Genomic DNA, 21,441 nt, shown 5'->3' on the forward strand with positions numbered 1-21,441 from the left:
GTCTAGGCTTTAGGAAAAGTACAAAAAAAGATATAAGTTTATCGCATTTGTACTAATTCAGTTTTACATCCGTCAATTGGACTAATTTAATTTTAAACCTTTTGCATTTGTGTTAACTCAATCCATTTAGCTAATTTTGGCCGAAATCGTTGATGTGGACATTGGCCATCCTATGGAGTACGGATGGTACTAACGTGGGCATATTTTAGTAATATTTAAAAAAGAAAAATTAAAAGGATATAAAAATTCAGTTTTTAAATTGTAAAAAAAATGTCTTTGTCATGTCGATTATCATGCTACATTGGATAACATATATTTATATCAGCGATTTACAGTCAAATTTCATGGGAGGGATTGAATTAGTACAAATACAAAAGATATATGACTAAATTAGTCTCAAATTCTAAACGCAACAAGTTTATGACCTTTTTAATACTTTTCCCCTAGGCTTTGTGCACTCTTGTCTTACTCGACAATTTGTTTCCCAGCAACATCTAACGCACATGCAAACATTACATGCATAGGAAAAGGAGGAAAAACCGTACATTTACGCAGAAGATCCACCATCGTGGTTTCTTATGTTAAATAAAATTTGTGCTGCAACAACTTTAACCAGGACCGCATAGCGCAGTGGATTAGCGCGTTTGACTTCGGATCAAAAGGTCGTGGGTTCGACTCCCACTGTGGTCGGCTACTTCAATGTCAATAACAAAGCCCTGTTCAGTCTTTTTAATCTTTTATTGCACGCGAATCGAAACATTAATGGATTACGCATTGGTCCGTTTTCTAAGTTACGCTAAATTTTGATTTTTATTAAATTATTTATCTTGCATAAAAAATGAGAATTTTAATTAATTATTCATTACATTTGCATTTATTTGAACCGGCGGCAGGAGATTTGAGCTTAATTTGTCAAGCAATTTAGACTTGAATTAACAGGAAAATTCTCAACAATTAAAGGACAAATGTGCCAAAAATTTAAAGGAGATTGGGCCTGTTTTTTGGGTAATTCAAAAGGCTTTAATTAAATTGATTAATTATTTGAGTAAAGTCTAATTTAAGCCCGGTAAAATGTGCAACGAGTTCCTGACTAAATGGAAAATTTCGGCCAAAGCTAAGGCAAGGGAGTGCCGAATTTTTTTAATGAGATTGGACCTATTTTAATTTCAAGAGCACATTTTCGCTCAATAAAATTTTAAGTCTTTTAATTAATTGATTGTTTAATTAATTAAAGCCTGATTTAAGTCCGAATTGGCGCAAGTGAGCCCACAAGAATGCAATTTTCGGCTGGCCCATGTCACTTCCTATATGGCCGATATTCTCAAAGTATTTTCAAGGATTATGACTCTTCATTATCAGATTTTTTTTTTATCCTACGGCTGTCATTAAATCCTATCCTATCTATGACTTTTAATCTGACGGTCAGAAATAAGACTTAGTCCTACTAGGTTCGGGAAAATCTTTTTCTATAAATATGTAGCTACGCCTAGGGTTAAAGAGGCTGAAAAATTTTCTCCACACAAAGCCACAGATTTCACGTGAGAAAGCCAAGAGAGAAAGAAAGAGTCCTTGGGGTTGAGATTTCCACGCGGCTGAGAAAGAAGGCACCTGCTGTCTCGACGGCACCACCAGCCGCGGTGGCACCTCTACTCAGCCACTGTTCAGGCGTTTTTTTTTTTTTTTAGCAGCTGCTCAGGCGACGTTCAGCTTCTGTTCCAGCAGGTTTCGTCGCCCGGACCTTTATAAACTCGTGCAAAAAATGTGGCACGAACTCCTTGTATGTGATGTAATCAAGCCATGTGCGAGTGATCAATCCATGCCATTATTCAACCATGGAGTTCCTTATTGCATAAAATACATCTTCTGGGGTCACTTCATGTCCATCCCGGATGATCTTTTGGATCATATTGTTGACCGTTTTTACATGGGTTATAATGTCGCATATATTATCCCATCGATAATGGCCCAATCGTTCAATATTTTCATCAAGGGTTTGTCTTTACTCAGGTCTGTTAGGTCTTGAAGGCATTTTTGCATCTCACCTCTTCCACATATCCTTATGGCCTAGCCTTGATGTCATTGTTCCCGCAACAAATGCAGAACAAAATGGATTAGTAAAATCCATCAAACATTTAATTATTACGAACATATCGTAACTAAGGACAGGCAAATCAAGGTATCAAACAAGCCCTTATAGATCGACCGACCTTTTTTTTTTGTGGTTATCTATCGACGGGTCAACGAGTCGGGTTAGATCTTGGGTCGGGTCCTAGACAGGGTCAAAGGCTGGTCACAAGTCAAGTTAGACTTAAATAGAACTGGATCTTGAATATCCTAAACTAAATTTAGGAAAAGTTAAAAAGGGTTGGAATTATCTTAAACAGAAATAGGGATACGCCAACCGGGATTGGGATAGGTGAAAATCGGTTTCCGGACAACTAGCACTCATCACGCGGGTGGATGCGTGAAGCCCATATGCACGTAACCCCTTCGGCGAGTGCGGTGCTTGTGGGCTGCTCTCGCGGCCTCCGACGATGAGCCACCCCTCAAATTTCTCGTCTCGTCGATATGAATACAGTGGTATATACAAATATAACTTTTGTTGAATGAAAAACGGACGATACGTTGCGGCCTCAAAGGAAGTCCGCCCATGGCGGCGTGTGGCCGTTGCCGGCATCGCCTTGTGACGTGCAACCACTCGAAATGATCGTCTCGACGAGCCCGTTTCGACTATATATTTAAAAACTATTTTCATTTTACAGAACATAAACAATAACTTATGAATAGTAACGACGTAATTAGGGTTATTTTCTCTCAAAAATATGAAATTATCAGGAAAACGATTAGGAAACAAGAAATTCGGCTCTAATACCATTGTTGGATACGAAACCCTATTCGATCGAAGATCTAATTTACGGAAACATGCCCAATTCATTAGTTGTATTACTCGATCGAACAAGTATATCACGAGAACATACCATAATTGTCACAGGTTAGATGCCCCTTTGCAATCTCTAGAGTTTCTTCGTGTCGAACGCAATTCAACGGGGAGGAAGAGAGAATGTCATCGTTGTTTTTCTATTTCTTGAAAGTGAAAGACTAATTCTGAAAGATTGGGTGGGCGTATATTTTTTACGTCGCTTGAAGAGACGTGACTTTTTGTTTGAATTAGCAGATAATTGCTAGTGGGTGAGTGTGAATGCTTGCATGGGTGCACACCGTAAGATCCATAGACCTAATTTCTAAAGTCATCGTGCATGATTATTTTTGTCGTACGATGTTTCGTCACTACATCATATAGTTAGACATTGCATGTAGTTGCATTCAATATCTTGCATGTCATATAGTTGCATTTGCATATCATTCATTCAATCAAGAAAATCCCAAAAAATGTAATTACATGTTGATTTTTTCAAAGAAATCAATTGAATTTGTCAATCAATAAAATTTTCATGAAAATGGTACCGAAATGGTGTTAATTGAAAAATTAACATAATCAAGTCGTCGAACCTAAATCTCTAGTTAGCAGAAAATAAAGTATTCTCCCAATGCTTTATTTGGGTACCTAATCTACCTACCAAAAAAAGATCAGTGGCGACTCCTTAAATTGAATTTTTTTTATATTAAAATCATTCATTACAAATTGGTAGAGTTTGGGAGAGTTCGGGCTATGTTAGACATAGTCGGTTCTGGTTCCGGTTCCTAGGCCCAACGGCTCTTTTCCCCGGGCCTCCTCCTTTTTTTTTTATTTTATAAACAGGTTGGAACCGTGGGGCCGGTCAACGGGCCGGTTTCGGGCCCGGTTCCATTTTGGCCATGTCTAGGCTAAGTTAGTTAATTCATTTAATTAATCCAATAATCTGCTAATCCGAAATTTTTGAATGTTAGGTCGCGACAAACATTTACGAAATAATATATCTTTCTCTATACATCTATTGAAAATTAAAGTGCTCGGGCAATTTAAGAGAACATTTAAAAATTACCAAGCACTAAACATAACGGACAGTCTATGTCTCTTGGACCATCGATCTCCCCCGTAGCTCCTCCTCCTCCTCCTCCTCGTCAATTGTTTTCTCCAATTCACAACTCTTGGCCGAGGCCAGCCGCGGTCGGTCTTCTCTATAGCTTCGTAATGATGGACCTTCACCACGTGACGCTCTCCACACTCTCTTTTGTATGCTTATGCAGCTCCGGGTCGCCTCTTCCATGGCCGACTCGAGTTCGATTGCTATCATCCACTTCCTTTGTTTGTTGGAGCTCGAGTTACGCCCGCTTTCATGAAGGAAGCTCTTCTTGGTCTTCCACCATCCCGACAAGAAGACACCCACCATTAGGGGTGATCATGGTTCCAGGGTAGAACCGAGAACTTGGAACCGGAACCTATAGGATCTGCTCCGGTTCCGGGTTCCAAGGCATGCGGGGTAGGTTCTAGGTCCCAAAAATTGAGGAACTCGTTACAACGGATAGGTTCCGGGTTCCACTATCTAGAACCTGGAACCCGGAACCTAGACCCTGGATTCCGAAATAAATTGTTATATTTTTCTTGGTATATATTTTTGCACAATCATACAACGTTATATGGCATCCGATTATGAGTGTATAATTTGGAGCCAAACAATTTTTTATATTTCGAGTTCCATAAAATGATAAATGTGTTCCAATAGATTGGTTTCGAGTTCTAAATGTAACATGTATAAAGCCTAAAATCACTTACTTCTACTTTCTCTTAGATGTTGTAGCGTTCACTCTCATTTTGCTTAACTAAAAATGAAAAAATAAAAGAAAATAAAAGAAATTGATAGGTTATCGGGTATCCTCGAACCGACCCTAGAACTTGTGACGGGGTAGGTTCTAGGTTCCAAGATATGACGGGTAGATTCCAGGTTCCAAAAAATGAGGAACATATTTCGACGGGTAGGTTTCGGGTTCAGGGTGGAACCCGTAAGAAACCTGGAACCGCTCACCCCTACCCACCATTGGTTCTGTTTGGGTTACCTTGTAATTTTACTATTTTGAGCCTTTTCTTTTGGCTTTGATGCCTACGAGTCTTAAGGGTTGCTCCATAGCTCTGTGGGGTTGGGCCTCGACTAGCAAAGCAAGGCAACCGGGCCGGGCCGGGCCGGGCCGGCCTGGCATAGTGAATAGGCTAAATCCAACTGCATTAGGAATTGTGAGTTACCTGATAATGCACAAACATGATGCTTGCATGACATTGGACATGCCAAAAAGACCAACTTTTACATTCCACTCTTGCCCCTCAATAGGGAAACTAAGCGGGAGTAATTTTGAGATCAATTATTAAGCAAGTGGAAGAAAGAGTTTTCAAGATGCAAATATGTTATGTTAGTGCCGTTTTCTTATTATATGGATATTCAAAATTTTGTGCTTGGATAATCTTTACAAATATAAACAAATCGCCTCCTCCATATGCATTGCATAAGGCTTCACTCACGGAGTAACATATCCGGATATTACTTTGAATAGGACGGAATGTATTTGGATAGAGAAGCTATAGTGCATCCAAACCAAACATATGATCCCCCCATCAATCACCTTAAATGTAATGTCATGTATACTTTACAAAAAACACCATTAACATGTAAGATCCTTATTAACTAATACGTATGACAACTTATTTTCCAATTACGTGGCACCATGAGCAAGAATCCAAAGTAGGGCCATAAGGAGAATCCTCGGGAAAGTTTGATTATTAGAAGATGCACTACACCAACTTTACAAGAGGCCAGCCACATGAAAGACACTGAACACAGGAAGGATGACATGCCAGAATAAGAAAAAAAAAACATCTTTAACAAAGAGATTCCTTGTGAGTATCCAAGGAAAACAGTAACAGTACCACCAGAAGTGTTGGTCAAAAAAAAAAAAAAAAAAGGAATGGTTCTCGGGATAAAAGCATATTAGTGGCTAGGTGCGTTCGACTCGATATGCACAAAGTAACGAAAATCTAGGCACACGATAGATAATGAAGATACACTTAGTATAGATCAATTAGAATTCAAGCATTGTCTACTCATAAAATCAAAAGCAACACTCTTGTTGGGAGCGCATAGCAGAAGTTCGAAATTTTCACCCTAAGAAATCGTCAAGAAGAGCAAATGAGTTATGGGCTAGCTTAAATATATTAATCGCTCAACACCACTCCAAAATTATTCAATATGGAACTTCTCTAGCACAACTCACACATGCATCCTAATGACTCCATTAAAATTCTCTCCTAGAAACGCTGGTACTAGTTATCAAATTTGCAAAATTTTCCTTTCAATAATTTCGTGGTTCCTGTATGGTATTACTAGTTACATAGTAAGTGTATTCCAGATTATCTTTCAATTATGTTTAAAGTTCCGCTTAAGGGGGTAACGATGTTCATTATGTTTAATTTAAAGGTCATGATTGGTGCAGCAACATTATAGTTTAGTAATTATAAATTGTATCCAATGGACTTATCGTACATAGGAGTGAATTCTGCATAAACAATGGATAGAGTATTTAATAATTTACGTGGATGATGTTTGAAGATCGGAAATTCACTATAAATGATGAATCACAAACATGTTAGGGGGTAATTTTGTCTCTTCCAGTGTCTCAAGACATCAAATGTAATTTTGTCTACTTTCGTTAGATTAAGATTTTTCTTTTTCTGGTCAAACGTTAGATTAAGATTAGTATCCTCCATTTGAAACAGTTTCAATGCGATCAATAGAAAGAGTGCTTCTTGGGGACTAGATTGAAAGGATTGAACAAAAATATGGACAATTGTGTAAATCTGGCTTTTTGGAAAGACTAAGGACCAAGCTTATGAAAAAAAAGGATCTTCGCTCACCCTCGTCCTTCTTGTTCTTCTTCTTCCTCTGCTTCTATATCCCAGGCAAAACAGCTTCGCTTACTTCATCTTCTTCATCTTCATCTTCAATACGAATTCAATCAAACCCTAACATTCTCGTCCAATTCAATTCCATAGACAATACATTCTCGGCCTTAACTGCGTCTGCATCCATTTTGACATCCTCTTCTGTCGAAGCTCCGAGCGCTCAGAATCTCGCGCCCTCTCCAAATCAGGGCGATCCGACCACCATGAAACAGCTGCACAAGCAATCAAGTATCAATGTCCGCCGAGACGAGGAGATCGCCACCTCCAAGTCATCCCAGTACTCCCCCAAAACCCTGAAGCACCCTCGATCTCTCCCGCGATCCATCCACTACCTCCTCAAGGAGCAGCGGCTCCTCTTCGTCCTCGTCGGTATCCTGATCGGCTCCACCTTCTTCATCCTCCAGCCCACGCTCTCCCGCCTCGGCCCCACGGAGCCCCGCACCTCAATCCCGCGATCCTTCCAGGTCTCCGCCGACTTGCCGGAGCGAGATCAGGTCTCGAGTGTCGTCCCCAAATTCGTCCACGGGTACGGCCGCGTCCCAGCCTCGGTCCCGCGGCGGAGGTTGAGGATCGTCGTGACGGGCGGGGCGGGATTCGTAGGGAGCCATCTCGTGGATAAGCTCATCGCCAGAGGTGATGATGTGATCGTGATCGATAACTTCTTCACGGGGAGGAAGGAGAACGTCGTACATCATTTTAAGAACCCGAGGTTTGAGCTCATTCGACATGATGTTGTGGAGCCGATTCTGTTGGAGGTCGATCAGATCTACCATTTGGCTTGCCCTGCCTCTCCTGTTCATTACAAGTACAATCCCATCAAGACTATCATATCCTTGTTCGCTTGTTTTGCTATTTGGGGCTCTGTTGCTTATGTGCTTTATTTTTCCCTTCGACTTTCATTTCTATGTATTATGTTATTGATCATTCTTTTAGTTTGCTAAACTGGCAAGATTTATAGAGTTTGATATCCTTAACTGAGATCATACAAGACAAATGTGATGGGAACTCTCAATATGTTGGGTTTGGCAAAGAGAATTGGAGCGAGGTTCTTGCTAACTAGTACAAGTGAGGTCTATGGTGATCCTCTTGAGCATCCTCAGAAGGAAACCTACTGGGGAAATGTCAATCCAATTGGTACTATGCTGGTTTGCATTTTCCTTCGTATTGTTCTGTTGTACTGCCCGTTCATATCTGTCTTATCTGCAAACCATTTAGGTGTTAGGAGCTGCTACGATGAAGGAAAAAGAACTGCTGAAACATTGGCGATGGATTATCATCGAGGTGCTGGAGTGGAGGTGACTGATTCTAACTCTGAATCTAACATTATAGATGTTATTGCTTTAGTTACATTTTTATTGGGCATAAAGGAGCTATTGACTTTTGCTAGTACCGGCAAGAATTCCCTGCCCATACGAACCCCTGTATGGATTTAGCTAAGTCACCTTTACGTGCTTTTTCCTTAAACGCATAACATATTCTTTCTGTGTTGAGGGAGACGATCTGAACATGCTGTTTAGTTTTATCTTGTTCTGCACTCCTTCAAGTTCATGCTACCCTTCTTAATGAACTTTCTGCGAATGTCATGGATTAGTAGGATGCTTTTCCAAGGCATAGTAATTGATACTTTGTGCCTATCTTGCAGAACATACGAAGATAGTTTCTTCAATTTATTGGATTAAGTACTAACCGAGCGCAGACACATTAAGGCTGTTACTTTATATTCAGGTGCATGCCATTATAGTTGCTATGGAGTTTGGAGTAATATAGGAACTCTGCGCACTTTCTGCTGATCTGATCATAGGTTGCATATTCCAGACATATCTAATCATTTCCACATTAGCAGCATATACCAGAGAAAATCTGTAACTAACAGCGTTAGTCCACCTAGATCTCCATGTTTTTTTTTTTTTTTGGTTAAGAGCTAGATCTCCATGTTGTCTTGCCCAAGTCTCGATATCCGCATATACTAGTGAACAAAGATAAAGTATGATGAAAAAGTTCCTCTCTCACAGATTATTTTGTGTTTGTATGGTGCTCATTAGTAATATTTATGAGCATTCAATAGCTAGTGTTAGAAATTAAGGTGACTAGCCCAAAGATACTAGAGGGTAAACCCTTCATATGGTCAGGGCCAAAAAGGTATAACTTTCCTACATCTTGCAGATTCAAGGAGTATAAGCAAATAATCGGCAAATCCGTAAACTTATCAACTACATGCAAGAAAGTTCTTACTAAAATCCACTTGATGGCTCCCAAAGACCAATGTGTGCTTCTATAATTAGAAAGACATGTCATGGCAACTTGTGTAGGGCAATTGAGATACTTTGAAGCAACATGCCAGAGAACTTTTGCAAGACAATGGAATGACGCAGAAGCTAAACCCAAGGGAGGAGTAGATGATACTTGACTAACCACATGGAGCGACCACATTGAACAACCACATGAGTGTATATCCAACGTAATATTTGCAAATGATTGTGGATCATACTCTTACATGTCATTAAGAGGAAAAACAAAAGACGGTCTGAACATTCAACTAAAGAGTGTGAGAAGCTGAAATCGAATGCTTGGTCCTTATTCATGATATCTCGAAGATGGTTAAAAGCACTATAAGTGCCTCTAATCATGTAAACCTTAAGGTTGCCTTTCTATCTCACACGTGCCAATGGGAAGATCTTCATCATATGCCTATAATTGAGGCTAAAGGCCCAATGTGTATGGTTTGGTGTATTAGATGCAAATAGACTACATCTAGAAAGCCGTATGCATTGGAAGAAGCATTGTACAGTTTGGGAAGGGGTTTTGATTGATCAAAATAAGTTTCTAGCAAATATTGTAGCTGGGAGATTCGTACTTATATTTCAACCACGTTGGTTTTTCATGATAACTACGCGGACCATTGCACATTCAAGTACATCTCCAAAATCAAATATGCAAAGCAGCTGTAGTACATGCTGCTTGGGCTTTTGACAGTAATAAGTTGCCTCTAAAAATAATATTTTATCTCTCCTGCCCTCTACAACTTTATGGTTATCATGGTAAGAAAGAAACTAGAGATTTTTCAAAGGGAAGAGATTACCTTCAATATGATCAATACTCAAATTCATATGTTGAGTATAGATATATAAATTTTTTTAATGAAAGTAGGTTGGTAGATGTCAAAATATTTTTTATAGATAGTACTTGTTGAGTCTGGAGCTCTTTCGAGATCTAGAATGCACTTTGTTCTGTCCGTGGAACACTTTTTACTTTTTTGGCCGAAGTTTACCTGATTAGTTTCTAGATTTAATGGCTGACATAATATGCTGTTGTAAAGGAAATATGGGGTTGGCTCCTTTGGGTGCCCTTTGTTTCACATTAGAGACTTTAGACCTATCACCCTATGGGGAGACATCCACTAAGTTTTGGGCAATGTGCTGGCTAGAAGGCTAAATTATGGGGAATCATGTCAACAATCTTTGAACACTTATAAAAGGCGTGCCAGATGAAGATTTACTAATAGATAACAGTTAGATTTATTGTCCTTATTAAATTAAAAATCTGGCATTACGTGTCCATTGGGAAGTGAATATGATGTTTCCTTGTTTCCTTTGGATTAGGACATTAGATTTCCTATTCTAGAGTTTCCCATTTAACTTGGAATAGGGCTTAGTGGAGTCCTTAAAAGAAAATGCACTTCCTATGGACTGTTGTATGATGCGATTCTAACCGTAGATGTAGTGCTTAGGAAGTTGCGGGTGTGATCCTTGAAGGATTTAACCTTTCTTGGAAAATGCATTATTTCATTCCAATACTTTCAATCAAACATTTCCCTACAAGTATTGATTCCTTGACCTTCACATATATGCATTTCATGAGACTGTCCACGAGCATTATTCCTAGACCAGTGTTTGGAGACTTGATTATCATCTGATCAGGTCCTACATCACTAAAGGTTGCAGTGTAGGGGCTGATTGGGCCTTTTTAGTTTGCTTTTGTAGAAGCGAGACAAATCCTTGATGCTACCTTGATTGCAAATGTAGTTGATTAAAAAAATCAAGGTGGCTGTTATGCCGTCAGTGATGACAAATTCTTGTTGTTACCTTAAATTGTTGATGTGTTGTCAAAAGGTATGGAGTGGAATGATATGCAGATTCTGGAGGATCAATGGTTCGGTTCTTGCAAATTATGGAGTATTGTAAATACAGGAAGAATTGTCAAAAGATTGGAGTGGAGTGATATGCAGATTCTGAGGATTGATGTTTCGGTTCTTGCAAATTATGGAGTTTTGTAACAAATTGGATCAAAACTTGTGCTTTGATGGCTACGGTTCACTGGAAGTAGTCATGTGATTGAACTAAAATTTGATGTTCCATAAAAGAGGGGAGGTATATGATGCAAGGTGCAAGTCTTCTAGAAGTTGGGGCCAAGACGAAAAGGTGTAGCAATGAAGGATGAAAACTTGGAAAAGCTACATTTTTTTTTTATCGAATGGAAAGGCTACATTATAAACTTATTCCATTGTCGTATACTACAAGTGAGATTTGGGCTGCATGAATGAGATTATCAGCTTCTTCAACCTTAGTGAGGTTGGTTTGGTCCAATTCCGCAATCAGACCTCTGATCTTGGTTTTGCTTCTCTTTTGAAAGAGTTTCTTTGTTTAGGAGGATAAGCCGTGTTTTGATTGCTGCTCCCTGCCTCCAGATCAGTACTTTTCTTCAGTTTTCTTAATATTCTGAGATATATCGATGAAAATGTGAAACAATGGCAAGTGTAGATGCCCTTCAGAGACAAGCTATCCAAATAATGGTTTGACTTTGCTAAGCCTAGGTCATATTGCTTCTTAAATCACTAGAACTGAGACAACCTCTTGAGGCCTGTTTGTACTGCAGATAGTTGAACGGATGGATTAATCTAGCTACGATTTAAGATTGGCCGAGCGTTTTGGTTTTAAGCTCGACTTCACATAAGTTTCTACATTGAAATGTGGTGCATTTGCTTTTGTTTGCCTGGCTATTTAGGTTTATTTCACCCCTTATAATCATAGCAAGGGTATTGTTAGTGTTTCTCATGTCTTGACTGTCACATGGATATTACTGTGCTCTGCTATTCATTAGATACATTCTTGCAGGTGCGCATTGCTCGAATTTTTAATACATATGGCCCTCGTATGTGTTTGGATGATGGGCGTGTTGTCAGCAATTTTGTTGCTCAGGTATCAGATTTTCAGCCTTCCTCATACATGTCTGATGATTAGAGCATTATATCTGGGATGTTCTGATTTTTTCCATTAATTTTACGGTGTGACTATGGTTTTCAGGCAATCCGCAAACAACCATTGACAGTTTATGGGGATGGAAAGCAAACACGGAGCTTCCAATATGTCTCTGATTTGGTATGGCTGCTTAATGTTGCACATATCTATGCATGAGTATGCACAACTTTTCATTCTCAATACTTCGTAGACTATACAGTGTCCTACCTATGTTATCATGAGCGAGTATGCTTACTCTGACGAACTCATGGTCTGGAAGCTAGATTTGCTAAGTTCTGTGAAAAAGTACTTCACAGATGGGCAAAAAGGGTTTGCTTTGAGATATAGCCACTGTACATAAACCTGATCCATGTTATGGTAGTTTTCAGTGATTAAAATTTCCTTCTGATGACAGGTTGATGGACTGATGGCATTAATGGAGGGTGAGCATGTGGGGCCCTTTAATCTTGGCAACCCTGGGGAGTTCACCATGCTTGAACTTGCTGAGGTTCAACTTTTCTTCGAGTTTTCGTCTAAAATTTTTTAATCCTGGTTGCTTTGGGAAAGCCTCAACGTTGAATTTCTGTTTCTCCCCCAAGCTTTTTCGGCGATTGTTTCCTCTTCTCTTTGTTGTCCCAATGACCTGGTGGGCACAAAGCATGCATGTGACGAGAAGTACTGTTCATCATGCTTATGTCTTCTACCACACTCTGTGCACAGGTTGTCAAAGAAACGATTGATCCAAGTGCCACAATAGAATTCAAACCAAATACTGCTGATGATCCGCACAAGAGGAAACCAGATATTAGCAGGGCAAAAGAGCTTCTCAACTGGGAACCAAAGATATCGCTGAGAGACGGACTGCCTCGTATGGTGTCTGATTTCCGGAATCGAATCTTGAATGAGGATGAAGCGAAAGGTTTCTAATCAACAGGGACGACCGAAGGAGCTTGTATAGCATTAAGAGCATTTTTGTATCTTGTTTATTTTTTTTTTATATAAAATCATGCTTGTCATTTGCCAATTTTGTAGCAATTTTTTTTGTTATTGTATCTGCGGTGTGCCTACACGTGCTCTATTAAGCACTTCCTTATTTAGAATTCCCTGTTAAAATTACTAATTAAAAATTCCATTCTTTTTGGATTATCCAACGTCCACGATGAATAGTAAATGGGCATTTTCTTTAGTTCGGTTTCCATTTACTTCGCAAAAAATGAATGGTTTAAAAAATACATACTTTTTTAAATAATTATTTATATCGCTTATAAAAATGAGTAAATGAAAAATATTTTCTTATGTTTAGATATTAATTGTAATTGATAATGAAAATATTTTTGATTAGATAATTCTTTTAAACGATGCAAGAGATTATTATAAAAAATATTTTTCAAATTATTCGTTTTTTGCTAAACAAACATGGTCTTAGTACATAAGCAGTTCTTGTGTTTCTCTGCCTGCTTTCCGTGGATGATTGGGAGGTTATTGCTATTTACCAATGCTCCACTTAAGTTCTTGAGAGGTTGTGATCTTCAGCCGATGTTGTGATGCAATTTCATCGATATCTTATCATTCTCATATTTTCATAAGGGTTGTCTGGACCCCTCATCCTTTACTTAGGACAAGATTGGATGGGAGTTCAGCTAATGTCTGAGCCGCCAAAGAAAGCAGAGCTCTCTCTTGAATGGCGAGAGCTCCGTGGCACATGCCATCTACAAGTTTTATCACGCCAGTCATCACCAATTTCGATGTGATCAGTGCCTTACCAGTTGTGTTAGTACGTATGATTAGAGAACAGAAGACTTGGTCCACTTTGATGCTCTGGTCCCAACCGGGTTTGGCATTAACAAAAGAAGTAATGGGGACCTCTTTCAAATGCTTCAAGCAAGTGATCAAAGCTAATGTGAGTTGCATAAAGACTTTATCGATCATCCACTTCCTAATTTATCTTATTTCATCAGATCCGGAGGTGATATGGAAGGACCTCTTTCAGATGCTTCCATCTATCTACAGATTTAACCGAGTGCTTAATCAAATGAGGATTAAATTGGGAAGCATTGATTCTGTGTTGGGGCTCTATGGGGAGAATCAAATGGAGTAAGTACCGACCATTAAGGAAGGCTCTCATTTCGATTGTGAAATGGTAGGAAGAGGAAAATAGAAAAGAGAATAAGAGACGAAGAAAGCCATGGAAGCATATGAGTTAGTATGGCAACAACGGAAACTCCTCGTTCGGAAACTAGAGGTCACTTATTCAAGTCCCATAAATCGCTTGCAAACTATTTTGCAATTAAGGTGACATGCACAAGTCAAAATTTTGGGATGTAATCAGTTCATGAGACTTGCAGAATGTTTTATGGAAACTCCAATAGCCAGCTCTTTGCCCTCGTGTCCGAATCATTTGAAAAAAAAAAAGAAGGCTTTTGCGTCTCATCAAATGCATCGATGGTACAAATTTTAATGGGTGCCAGAATATGAGGACTGAAAATAAATTGCTCTAAAATCTCATGTCATGGGTGTCTCCTTGCAGACTTTAAAGAGCAAGGCTCTGTAACTGCATGCACATGCAATTTGTACCATCTGCCCTGAACTTTGGTGTTGGTGTGGGGTCTGTGGCTGTCTGCTATTTAGTTCTGTGTCACGTTCTATAAAATGCTACACACTGAACAGTGAATTCACACAACCAAAAGTGGTCCCAATGCCCTCAGGCTCAGGTTAAAGTCTCTACAACTGCCTCTCGCAGGAGCTGGGTTCTTAGGGAAGACAAAGCCAGAAATACCATTTCCCAAGAAGTTCAAATGTTTGATATTTTCTATCTGAAGAGAGGCTATGTTATTTTTTGGGTGTGTTTGTTTAGCTTTTGGCCAAAGATTTTGCTTGCATCTATACAAAAGACATTTCACTTCCCTGAAAAGCAAATGATACTTGATTAACATATATGTATAATTCCTACTATAAAACAAGCTTTAAAAAAAAAAATTTGTAGAACATATTTGAACTCAAGTGACGGATTTTTGAGATAGCGCAACCCCAAACGAGGTGATTCCGAAGTTGTGCAACCCTTCACGACGGGCCAGGCGAGGGTCCGCAAGGTCGTGACGCTAGGCGTGGCAACATCGAACTTGCGCGAAGTCGCGATCTTAGGTAGGCAAGAGGTTGCCAAGTCCTCGCCTGAGGTAGCTTGGCCCAAAGCGACGTTGGTGTCAAATTTAAGCTTGAGGGCGGTCAGATCTAATCTGCCTTGCTACTCAGATCTGAACAAGAAAATGTGGGTGAGGATAAAATGGAATTTAGATAATTTGGTAAGGGAAAAGTTGAAAAACAAAAAATTCATTTGCCCCAAATTAACATTCCGAAAATGCTTAAATTAAAAGTGGTTGAGAGTTGCCTTGAGTTTTGAGCATTTGCAAATTTTGCACCAAAGACCCCAGAATTCAAAGCTTTGGTTGGGGGCTTTTGGGGTTCAAAACTGCTTGCAAAAGCTGAATCAATAGCTATCGTAGTTTATGTAATACCAATATTGTTTTGTAGCCGCTGAACGTGGGACTCTCTTATAGACAGATTCTTGCTCCTCTACCCAAATTGAACGTGGTGATAAATAACTCTAGCATTATTTCATGTCTCGCGAATCGCTAGATGCGTGACGTGCCCGAGCACTTTATTGCTTTTTCTTTTATTTTCTTAACGTTGTTCTCCGTCTCAATTTTACCGTGGGGAAGAATATGCGTTGTATAACTTGTACTTCTTTGTTACTGCTATTTGCAGGGAAATAGAGCAGATTATGATCAGCCCTCGACATCACCTGTTGAATAAGATAAAAGGAAGTACAGACGCACCCGACAAAGTACGGCCATCTCCTTTACTAAGCAGAATCAGCCCATGGATAAGAATAGGTCTTCGTTTTATTAAATCAGATTGATAGCTTTCGTCTGAGAATTAAATTAGTTAATCACATTGAGTAATTGTTATTGCAGTATAAGTTCTTGTCAACGGCAGCTTTGAAAGCTTTTTCCTTAACGAAAGTCTTTTTCTACGGAGAATTCAAGAAGTTTTTTTGTGCGACAATAGGAGGAATGCTTTTTATTTAAAGTACGACCCCAGTATCAACTTCACACATTGGACTCGATCACATGGTCTCGACTTAATCGATATCTAATCTAATTGGGAAGTAAATTTTAATTGGTACTAGACAAAGGTCCACTAAAATATAATTTTTCAATGTGAGAAATGTAGGAATATTTACCCAATCAATCCTAAATCTATTATATGGATGCCAATTTAATATTAAACTTTTCAATATTGTAAATGTGGTCCTAAACCTTCATATATGAAAAAAAAATTCGAGCTTAGACTTAACTTGTTTAGGTACTTGACACTGATTAAAAAAAAAGGAACAAAAAATAGTATAACCATCCCTAGAAGTCCAAAAGGTTGTCCCTAAAAATCTCAACTCGAGTCAAGTATTTTCAAGCTCGGACTCGGACTTGCTCAAATAATTGAGTTACTCAAAAGGGAAAATGCTTCCATGATAGTCAAACAAGATTGTCAGTTATTTCTGAACTTATATCCACATATCATTATTGCGTATTTTATATAAAGCATTCATTAATTGAAAAATTGTGAGGTAAAAAATAATGATAGTACTGTCATGTTGTTAGGCTAGTAACTCTCTTACGCAAAACACGAAAGGATCCAAGTCTAGTTAGATAGACCATGATCACCTACCATATCTCGCCAACCCGCATGCTCGTGACGATGTGGGTCCGGAGCATGCACCATCAGATGAGATGGGACCCACGTGAGGTGCACCTAATAGCGGGGTGGATGTGAATTTGGGTTCGCTACGCCCAGAGCAGGCAAGTATGTCCCATGTGCAAGTGGGGAAAACACACAACCTGGCCAAGCTTTAAAAACACAGAACAAGAGAACCTCACCTTCTCTATCCAAGTACCATCCTCCTCGTCATCACCCTCCGACCAAAGCATATGAAACGAATAGACATCTCGTGTGCTTCCCAAGCCTCAACGGCCATATGCTCGAGCATGGAGAACAAGACCAATCCTTCATCTTCATCATCCAGCGTGCATTGTCTGGGCAACCGAGCCATCGATCGCCACAATCCCATCATCAAAGATGCAAGGCGGTCCGTCCGGTCATCCCGGCCCATCACTGCCCCTTGCAGCTCTTCTCACTACCCTCCCATCAACCCCATTCCATATCACCAACTTCACCAGAAAACCAAACCCAACTCTCTCTTTCCTTCGAAATCAAGCTTTGACGACCCCAACAAGAACCAGTCAAGGACTGACCAAACGAAGAACAAGAAGAATAAGAAGAGGAGCGTGCATAGCATTTTGACCAGGAGCTTCTCTAGCAAGACGGAGACTGCGTCCACTGTGAGGAACAACGTCAGCCCCAAGCCCAAGCTCGGTCACTCTAGAACAACTCCGCCTGGTTCGACCCGGTATCTCTTGGACAGTACCGGTTCAACGGATGGGTTTTCAGATCATGACCCGGCTTTGGCACCTGCTCCGGCTCAGACTCAGAGTAACAATGATCAAGATCAAGATCGTCATCATCAAATTTTTGCTTCCAAGCCCACTTCGTCTTCTTTGTCGTCTCGCTTTAAATCTGCTTCAAACCAGGTAAGAGTTTTCTCTGTTGGTTCACTTGCTGGTGAGTATGCTACTACAAATTGATAGGTTTTGGTCATTTATTACATTACATCCACATCATTTTAGTAAGAAGTCATGTTTATGTCTTCCTGTCGAAAACTTCCTTATGAAATTATCTCCACGTGCAACATCAACATTTGGGGACGTGTGTCTGCCATTGAGATACTATAATTTCATAAGTATAAATCAACGAAGACAGAAAAATATATGTTCAAATGTCTAATTCGGTTTGTAAATTGGTGTTAGTTGGTTTCATCGTAGCCCATTGTAATATTTAGCCAGGTCGGGTTAACAAGTACCTCTATGGTACATGTTAAGCGTGCTCAATTACGAAAACTTCAATTTTCAAAAGAGTGATTATACATGATACTGGAAAATTAGTAGTGCATTATCAGCATTGATAACCTTAAAATTTCTTTAATGGTTAGCTTAAACAGTGCTAAGAGAACTCGTTAACAAGTCCTGATATTTAACATGATAATTTAAAACTGGTTTACTTTCTATTGACATAATTTTCGAGTCCCTTGAAATCCGCATGTCAAACCATTGCTAATTTCAGTTATACATACTAGAAGCTCTAGAATATTTCTGTTATGTGCTACATTGGCAATTCTTAAGCTCCGTTTGTTTTAAGGAAAATGAATAACTTGAAAAATAATTTCTTTAAAATAAGCATTTGAAATAATTAGTCAATAAAAAATAATTTCTTTAAAATAAGCATTTGAAATAATTAGTCAATAAAAAATATTTTCATTATTAACAGCAATTTATGTTTAAAATGTTTTCATAAACAGTAAAAATATTCATTGTTCATTCATTTATGTAAAGCGATAGAAGTAATTACTTATAGAAAAATTAAATCACTTATTTTTTGGGAAACAAACGCATACTTAATAATATATATTGCGAAGAAAACTACATTGTTCTTGACATTTGGAGAAGTCATAGTCATGGTGGTGGTCGTCCCGCAGGTGGTCGTCTTGAGGGTGTCGCTGCACTGCAAAGGCTGCGAAGGGAAAGTGAGAAAGCACTTATCAAGAATGGAAGGTATGCATTGACATCACTTGGTCAGGCCACTTTTTATTTTTATTTTTTCCCTCTCTATTTTATTTTATTTTTTTCAGGCATGACCTTTTATAATGGTACCAGTTTCACCGCAATCCAAAAATCCCCGAGCAATCAAAATAAATTTCTCATTTACAAAGGCTTGATGCATCTTGTCTATGCTTATTTCAACGGTATATAAATAAAATCAATCTTTTTCACGAAATAGTTTAATTCAAGTGAGATTCTACTTCAAATACATGACTTGACATGTGTTTTTACTCATGATCAGCTCAAGTATTATACAAATAGCGATGAGTTTACACATCTATAATCACTTCTGCATGAGGTGTTTCCCAGTTCGATTACTCTTGTGGCTAACAAAATCCTCGAAATTGAAATTGCAGGCGTGTCGTCGTTCGACATAGACTTTGCAGCTAAGAAGGTGACCGTTGTGGGAGACATAACACCAGTAGGTGTTTTGGCGAGCGTCTCGAAAGTGAAGAATGCTCAGTTTTGGACATCATCGTCAACGCAATAGCAATTTCATTAATCTTTCACAAAGCCTACAATGAAAAGTCTTATCTCCTTAGTAATATGTTGTGGTCTTAGCCTCTTAGGATTGGCTAGAAAATGGAGTAGTTTTTGGTTTTTGTTTTTTTTTTTATTTCTTTAACATTTCCTCTTTTTAATTTTAATTTTAGTTGAAGAAAATAATGGGGTTGAGCAGTTCATGAAATTTCTTTTTCTTGTGTGTTTTTTGAGAATCTCTGTTGCTTTGGAAGATGGGAATCTTTTGATTCTTTTTCGGCTATATTCTCGGATGCTATTTTGTTGTCATTTGTTTTTTTTTTTTTTTTTGTTAATTCCTGAGAAAAAAGGCATGCTATTAAATTACGATTTTCCTGCCTGGAAAGGTGAACTTCAAGCCCATTCTTCTGGATAACCAGGCATGGTTATGCTTCAATCTACATAGCGACGCCTTCGTTCTTCCCGACAACGGAGCACTATGTCTAATATTACCTATGTGTAACATTGCTTTAGGAAGTTGCAAGAATGAGCTTTGATTATTGCCAGGCCATGGAGTGTTAAAAGAAAAAAACTTTTTGACCGGTTCCACTAGTGTGTTGACTTAGAAGCTAGCATAGCTTATAGTAGTGGTGGCCATGGGCCGATTTGGGCCCAAAACCGGCCAGAGTCAAACCCATAACCAGCCCGTTGACTGGGCCTGCCGGTTCCAAACCGAAACTGGCTCGTCCCATATGGGCCAGTTACGGGTCCATGTTTCGTGGAATCGGCGGTTCCCGGCTTATTCTAAACTGGCTTTATAGTCCTTTGAAATAAAAAATAAAAAACCGTGGGAAAAGATGGCTCTTTTCCCCTCGTTGCCTTGCAACGGTCAACGATTTCCCCCAACCCCACCCCTTTTTTTTAATTAATTTATTAATTCTATCCTAATTATTATAAATACCCATTTCCATCTTTCATTTTTTCTCTCAAATTTTCTCAATTCTCTCAATTCGCTCAATTCTCTTAATTTTCTGAATCCGTTTTCCGCTCAATTCTCTCAAAGAATGGCAAGTGGAAGCAGAGCTAGTGACGACGCAAAGAACCCCGATGGGAGAATTCGATTATCCTCATGATCCTTGCGATTTTGCATATTGGGGATACGATGATGATGATATCAACATTATTCCCAACGTCGAGCATGTCCCAACACAAGAAAGTTTTCATCCTCCTACCGGTATTGAAGAAATGTCAACAACAAAGGAGCCGAAACGGGAGGTTACATCCGACATATGGGAACACTTCACAAAGGAACCTTTAGGCGCAAACAAGTATTAGATAATACGAAAATATTGTGGGGCAACATACAAATTCACATGTGGAGACGGCTATGGAACATTTAAACGGTATTCGAGATTGAAACATCCAACGTAAGTGAGGATCGACACTGGCCAACAATAAATTTCCGGGTACACCAATCCTAACACTCATCCTTTATTTCGTTGCAATGACAAAGTTTATAAAGAAGAATTAGCTAGATAGGTTGCCGTTAAACGTTTATCTTTTTAATTTTGGTGAAAATTTTGATGTTAATCATTTTATACAAACTACATGTACTCCATAAGCAAAATCCATTTCGAGAAATACGCTTAAATGCCAACTTTTTTTTTTTATCTTTTTAAAAGAGAAAAAGAAGTTTTAATTTTTTTTTTATGAATTTTAATGGACGTGTGCATATAAAGGTAGCGACATTTGGAGTGATCCTTATGGGTATTACATGTCATTGGATAGATGATGATTGAAATATTCAAAAAAGAATTATTGCATTTCGAGTTTTTGATAATAGGCATACGGCAAATAATATTTATAGAATAATTAGACAAGTTTTAGAATAATATTTTTTGCTTAATAAAATTTTTTCAGTTGGTTTTGATAATGCCGTTACAAATACCGCTTCAATTCTCGAGTTAGAAAATATTTGTAAACCCGTTTTTGGTGGACAATTTTTTCACATTAGATATGTTTGCCATGTTTTAAATTTATGTGTACAAGATAGTTTAAAAACTCTTGATATTTTTCTCACCCCAATAAAAAC

General features: G+C 38.7%; 2 protein-coding genes and 1 non-coding gene across 3 annotated transcripts; all 3 read left to right on the forward strand.

The window, feature by feature from the left end:
• Positions 1 to 616: 616 nt before the first annotated feature.
• Positions 617 to 690, forward strand: TRNAR-UCG. The gene has a single exon. It is a non-coding gene; the product is annotated as a tRNA-Arg (tRNA).
• Positions 691 to 6,828: 6,138 nt separating this feature from the next.
• On the forward strand, positions 6,829 to 13,269 carry LOC115735127 (UDP-glucuronic acid decarboxylase 1). Its single transcript, XM_030666226.2, has 7 exons — positions 6,829 to 7,716; positions 7,876 to 8,023; positions 8,105 to 8,184; positions 12,001 to 12,084; positions 12,190 to 12,264; positions 12,539 to 12,631; positions 12,844 to 13,269. Exons 1-7 carry the CDS (start codon positions 7,093 to 7,095, stop codon positions 13,048 to 13,050), a joined length of 1,311 nt encoding a protein of 436 aa, XP_030522086.1. The 5' UTR covers positions 6,829 to 7,092; the 3' UTR covers positions 13,051 to 13,269.
• Positions 13,270 to 17,044: 3,775 nt separating this feature from the next.
• Positions 17,045 to 19,679, forward strand: LOC115735116 (protein SODIUM POTASSIUM ROOT DEFECTIVE 3-like). Its single transcript, XM_030666215.2, has 3 exons — positions 17,045 to 17,765; positions 18,767 to 18,842; positions 19,247 to 19,679. Exons 1-3 carry the CDS (start codon positions 17,106 to 17,108, stop codon positions 19,378 to 19,380), a joined length of 870 nt encoding a protein of 289 aa, XP_030522075.1. The 5' UTR covers positions 17,045 to 17,105; the 3' UTR covers positions 19,381 to 19,679.
• Positions 19,680 to 21,441: the final 1,762 nt, after the last annotated feature.

The sequence above is a fragment of the Rhodamnia argentea genome, chromosome 10 (genome assembly GCF_020921035.1).
Source record: "Rhodamnia argentea isolate NSW1041297 chromosome 10, ASM2092103v1, whole genome shotgun sequence".
NCBI lineage: Eukaryota > Viridiplantae > Streptophyta > Magnoliopsida > Myrtales > Myrtaceae > Rhodamnia > Rhodamnia argentea.

What these genes read in the sequence shown, in the direction of transcription:
- LOC115735116 (XM_030666215.2), top strand. Translation starts at nt 17,106, where the DNA reads ATGAAACGAATAGACATCTCGTGTGCTTCCCAAGCCTCAACGGCCATA. An exon ending in TTAAATCTGCTTCAAACCAG is followed by an intron (nt 17,766 to 18,766) that starts GTAAGAGTTTTC and finishes GTCGTCCCGCAG; the next exon opens with GTGGTCGTCTTGAGGGTGTC. An exon ending in GCACTTATCAAGAATGGAAG is followed by an intron (nt 18,843 to 19,246) that starts GTATGCATTGAC and finishes TTGAAATTGCAG; the next exon opens with GCGTGTCGTCGTTCGACATA.
- LOC115735127 (XM_030666226.2), top strand. Translation starts at nt 7,093, where the DNA reads ATGAAACAGCTGCACAAGCAATCAAGTATCAATGTCCGCCGAGACGAG. An exon ending in ATCGAGGTGCTGGAGTGGAG is followed by an intron (nt 8,185 to 12,000) that starts GTGACTGATTCT and finishes ACATTCTTGCAG; the next exon opens with GTGCGCATTGCTCGAATTTT. An exon ending in CCATGCTTGAACTTGCTGAG is followed by an intron (nt 12,632 to 12,843) that starts GTTCAACTTTTC and finishes CTCTGTGCACAG; the next exon opens with GTTGTCAAAGAAACGATTGA.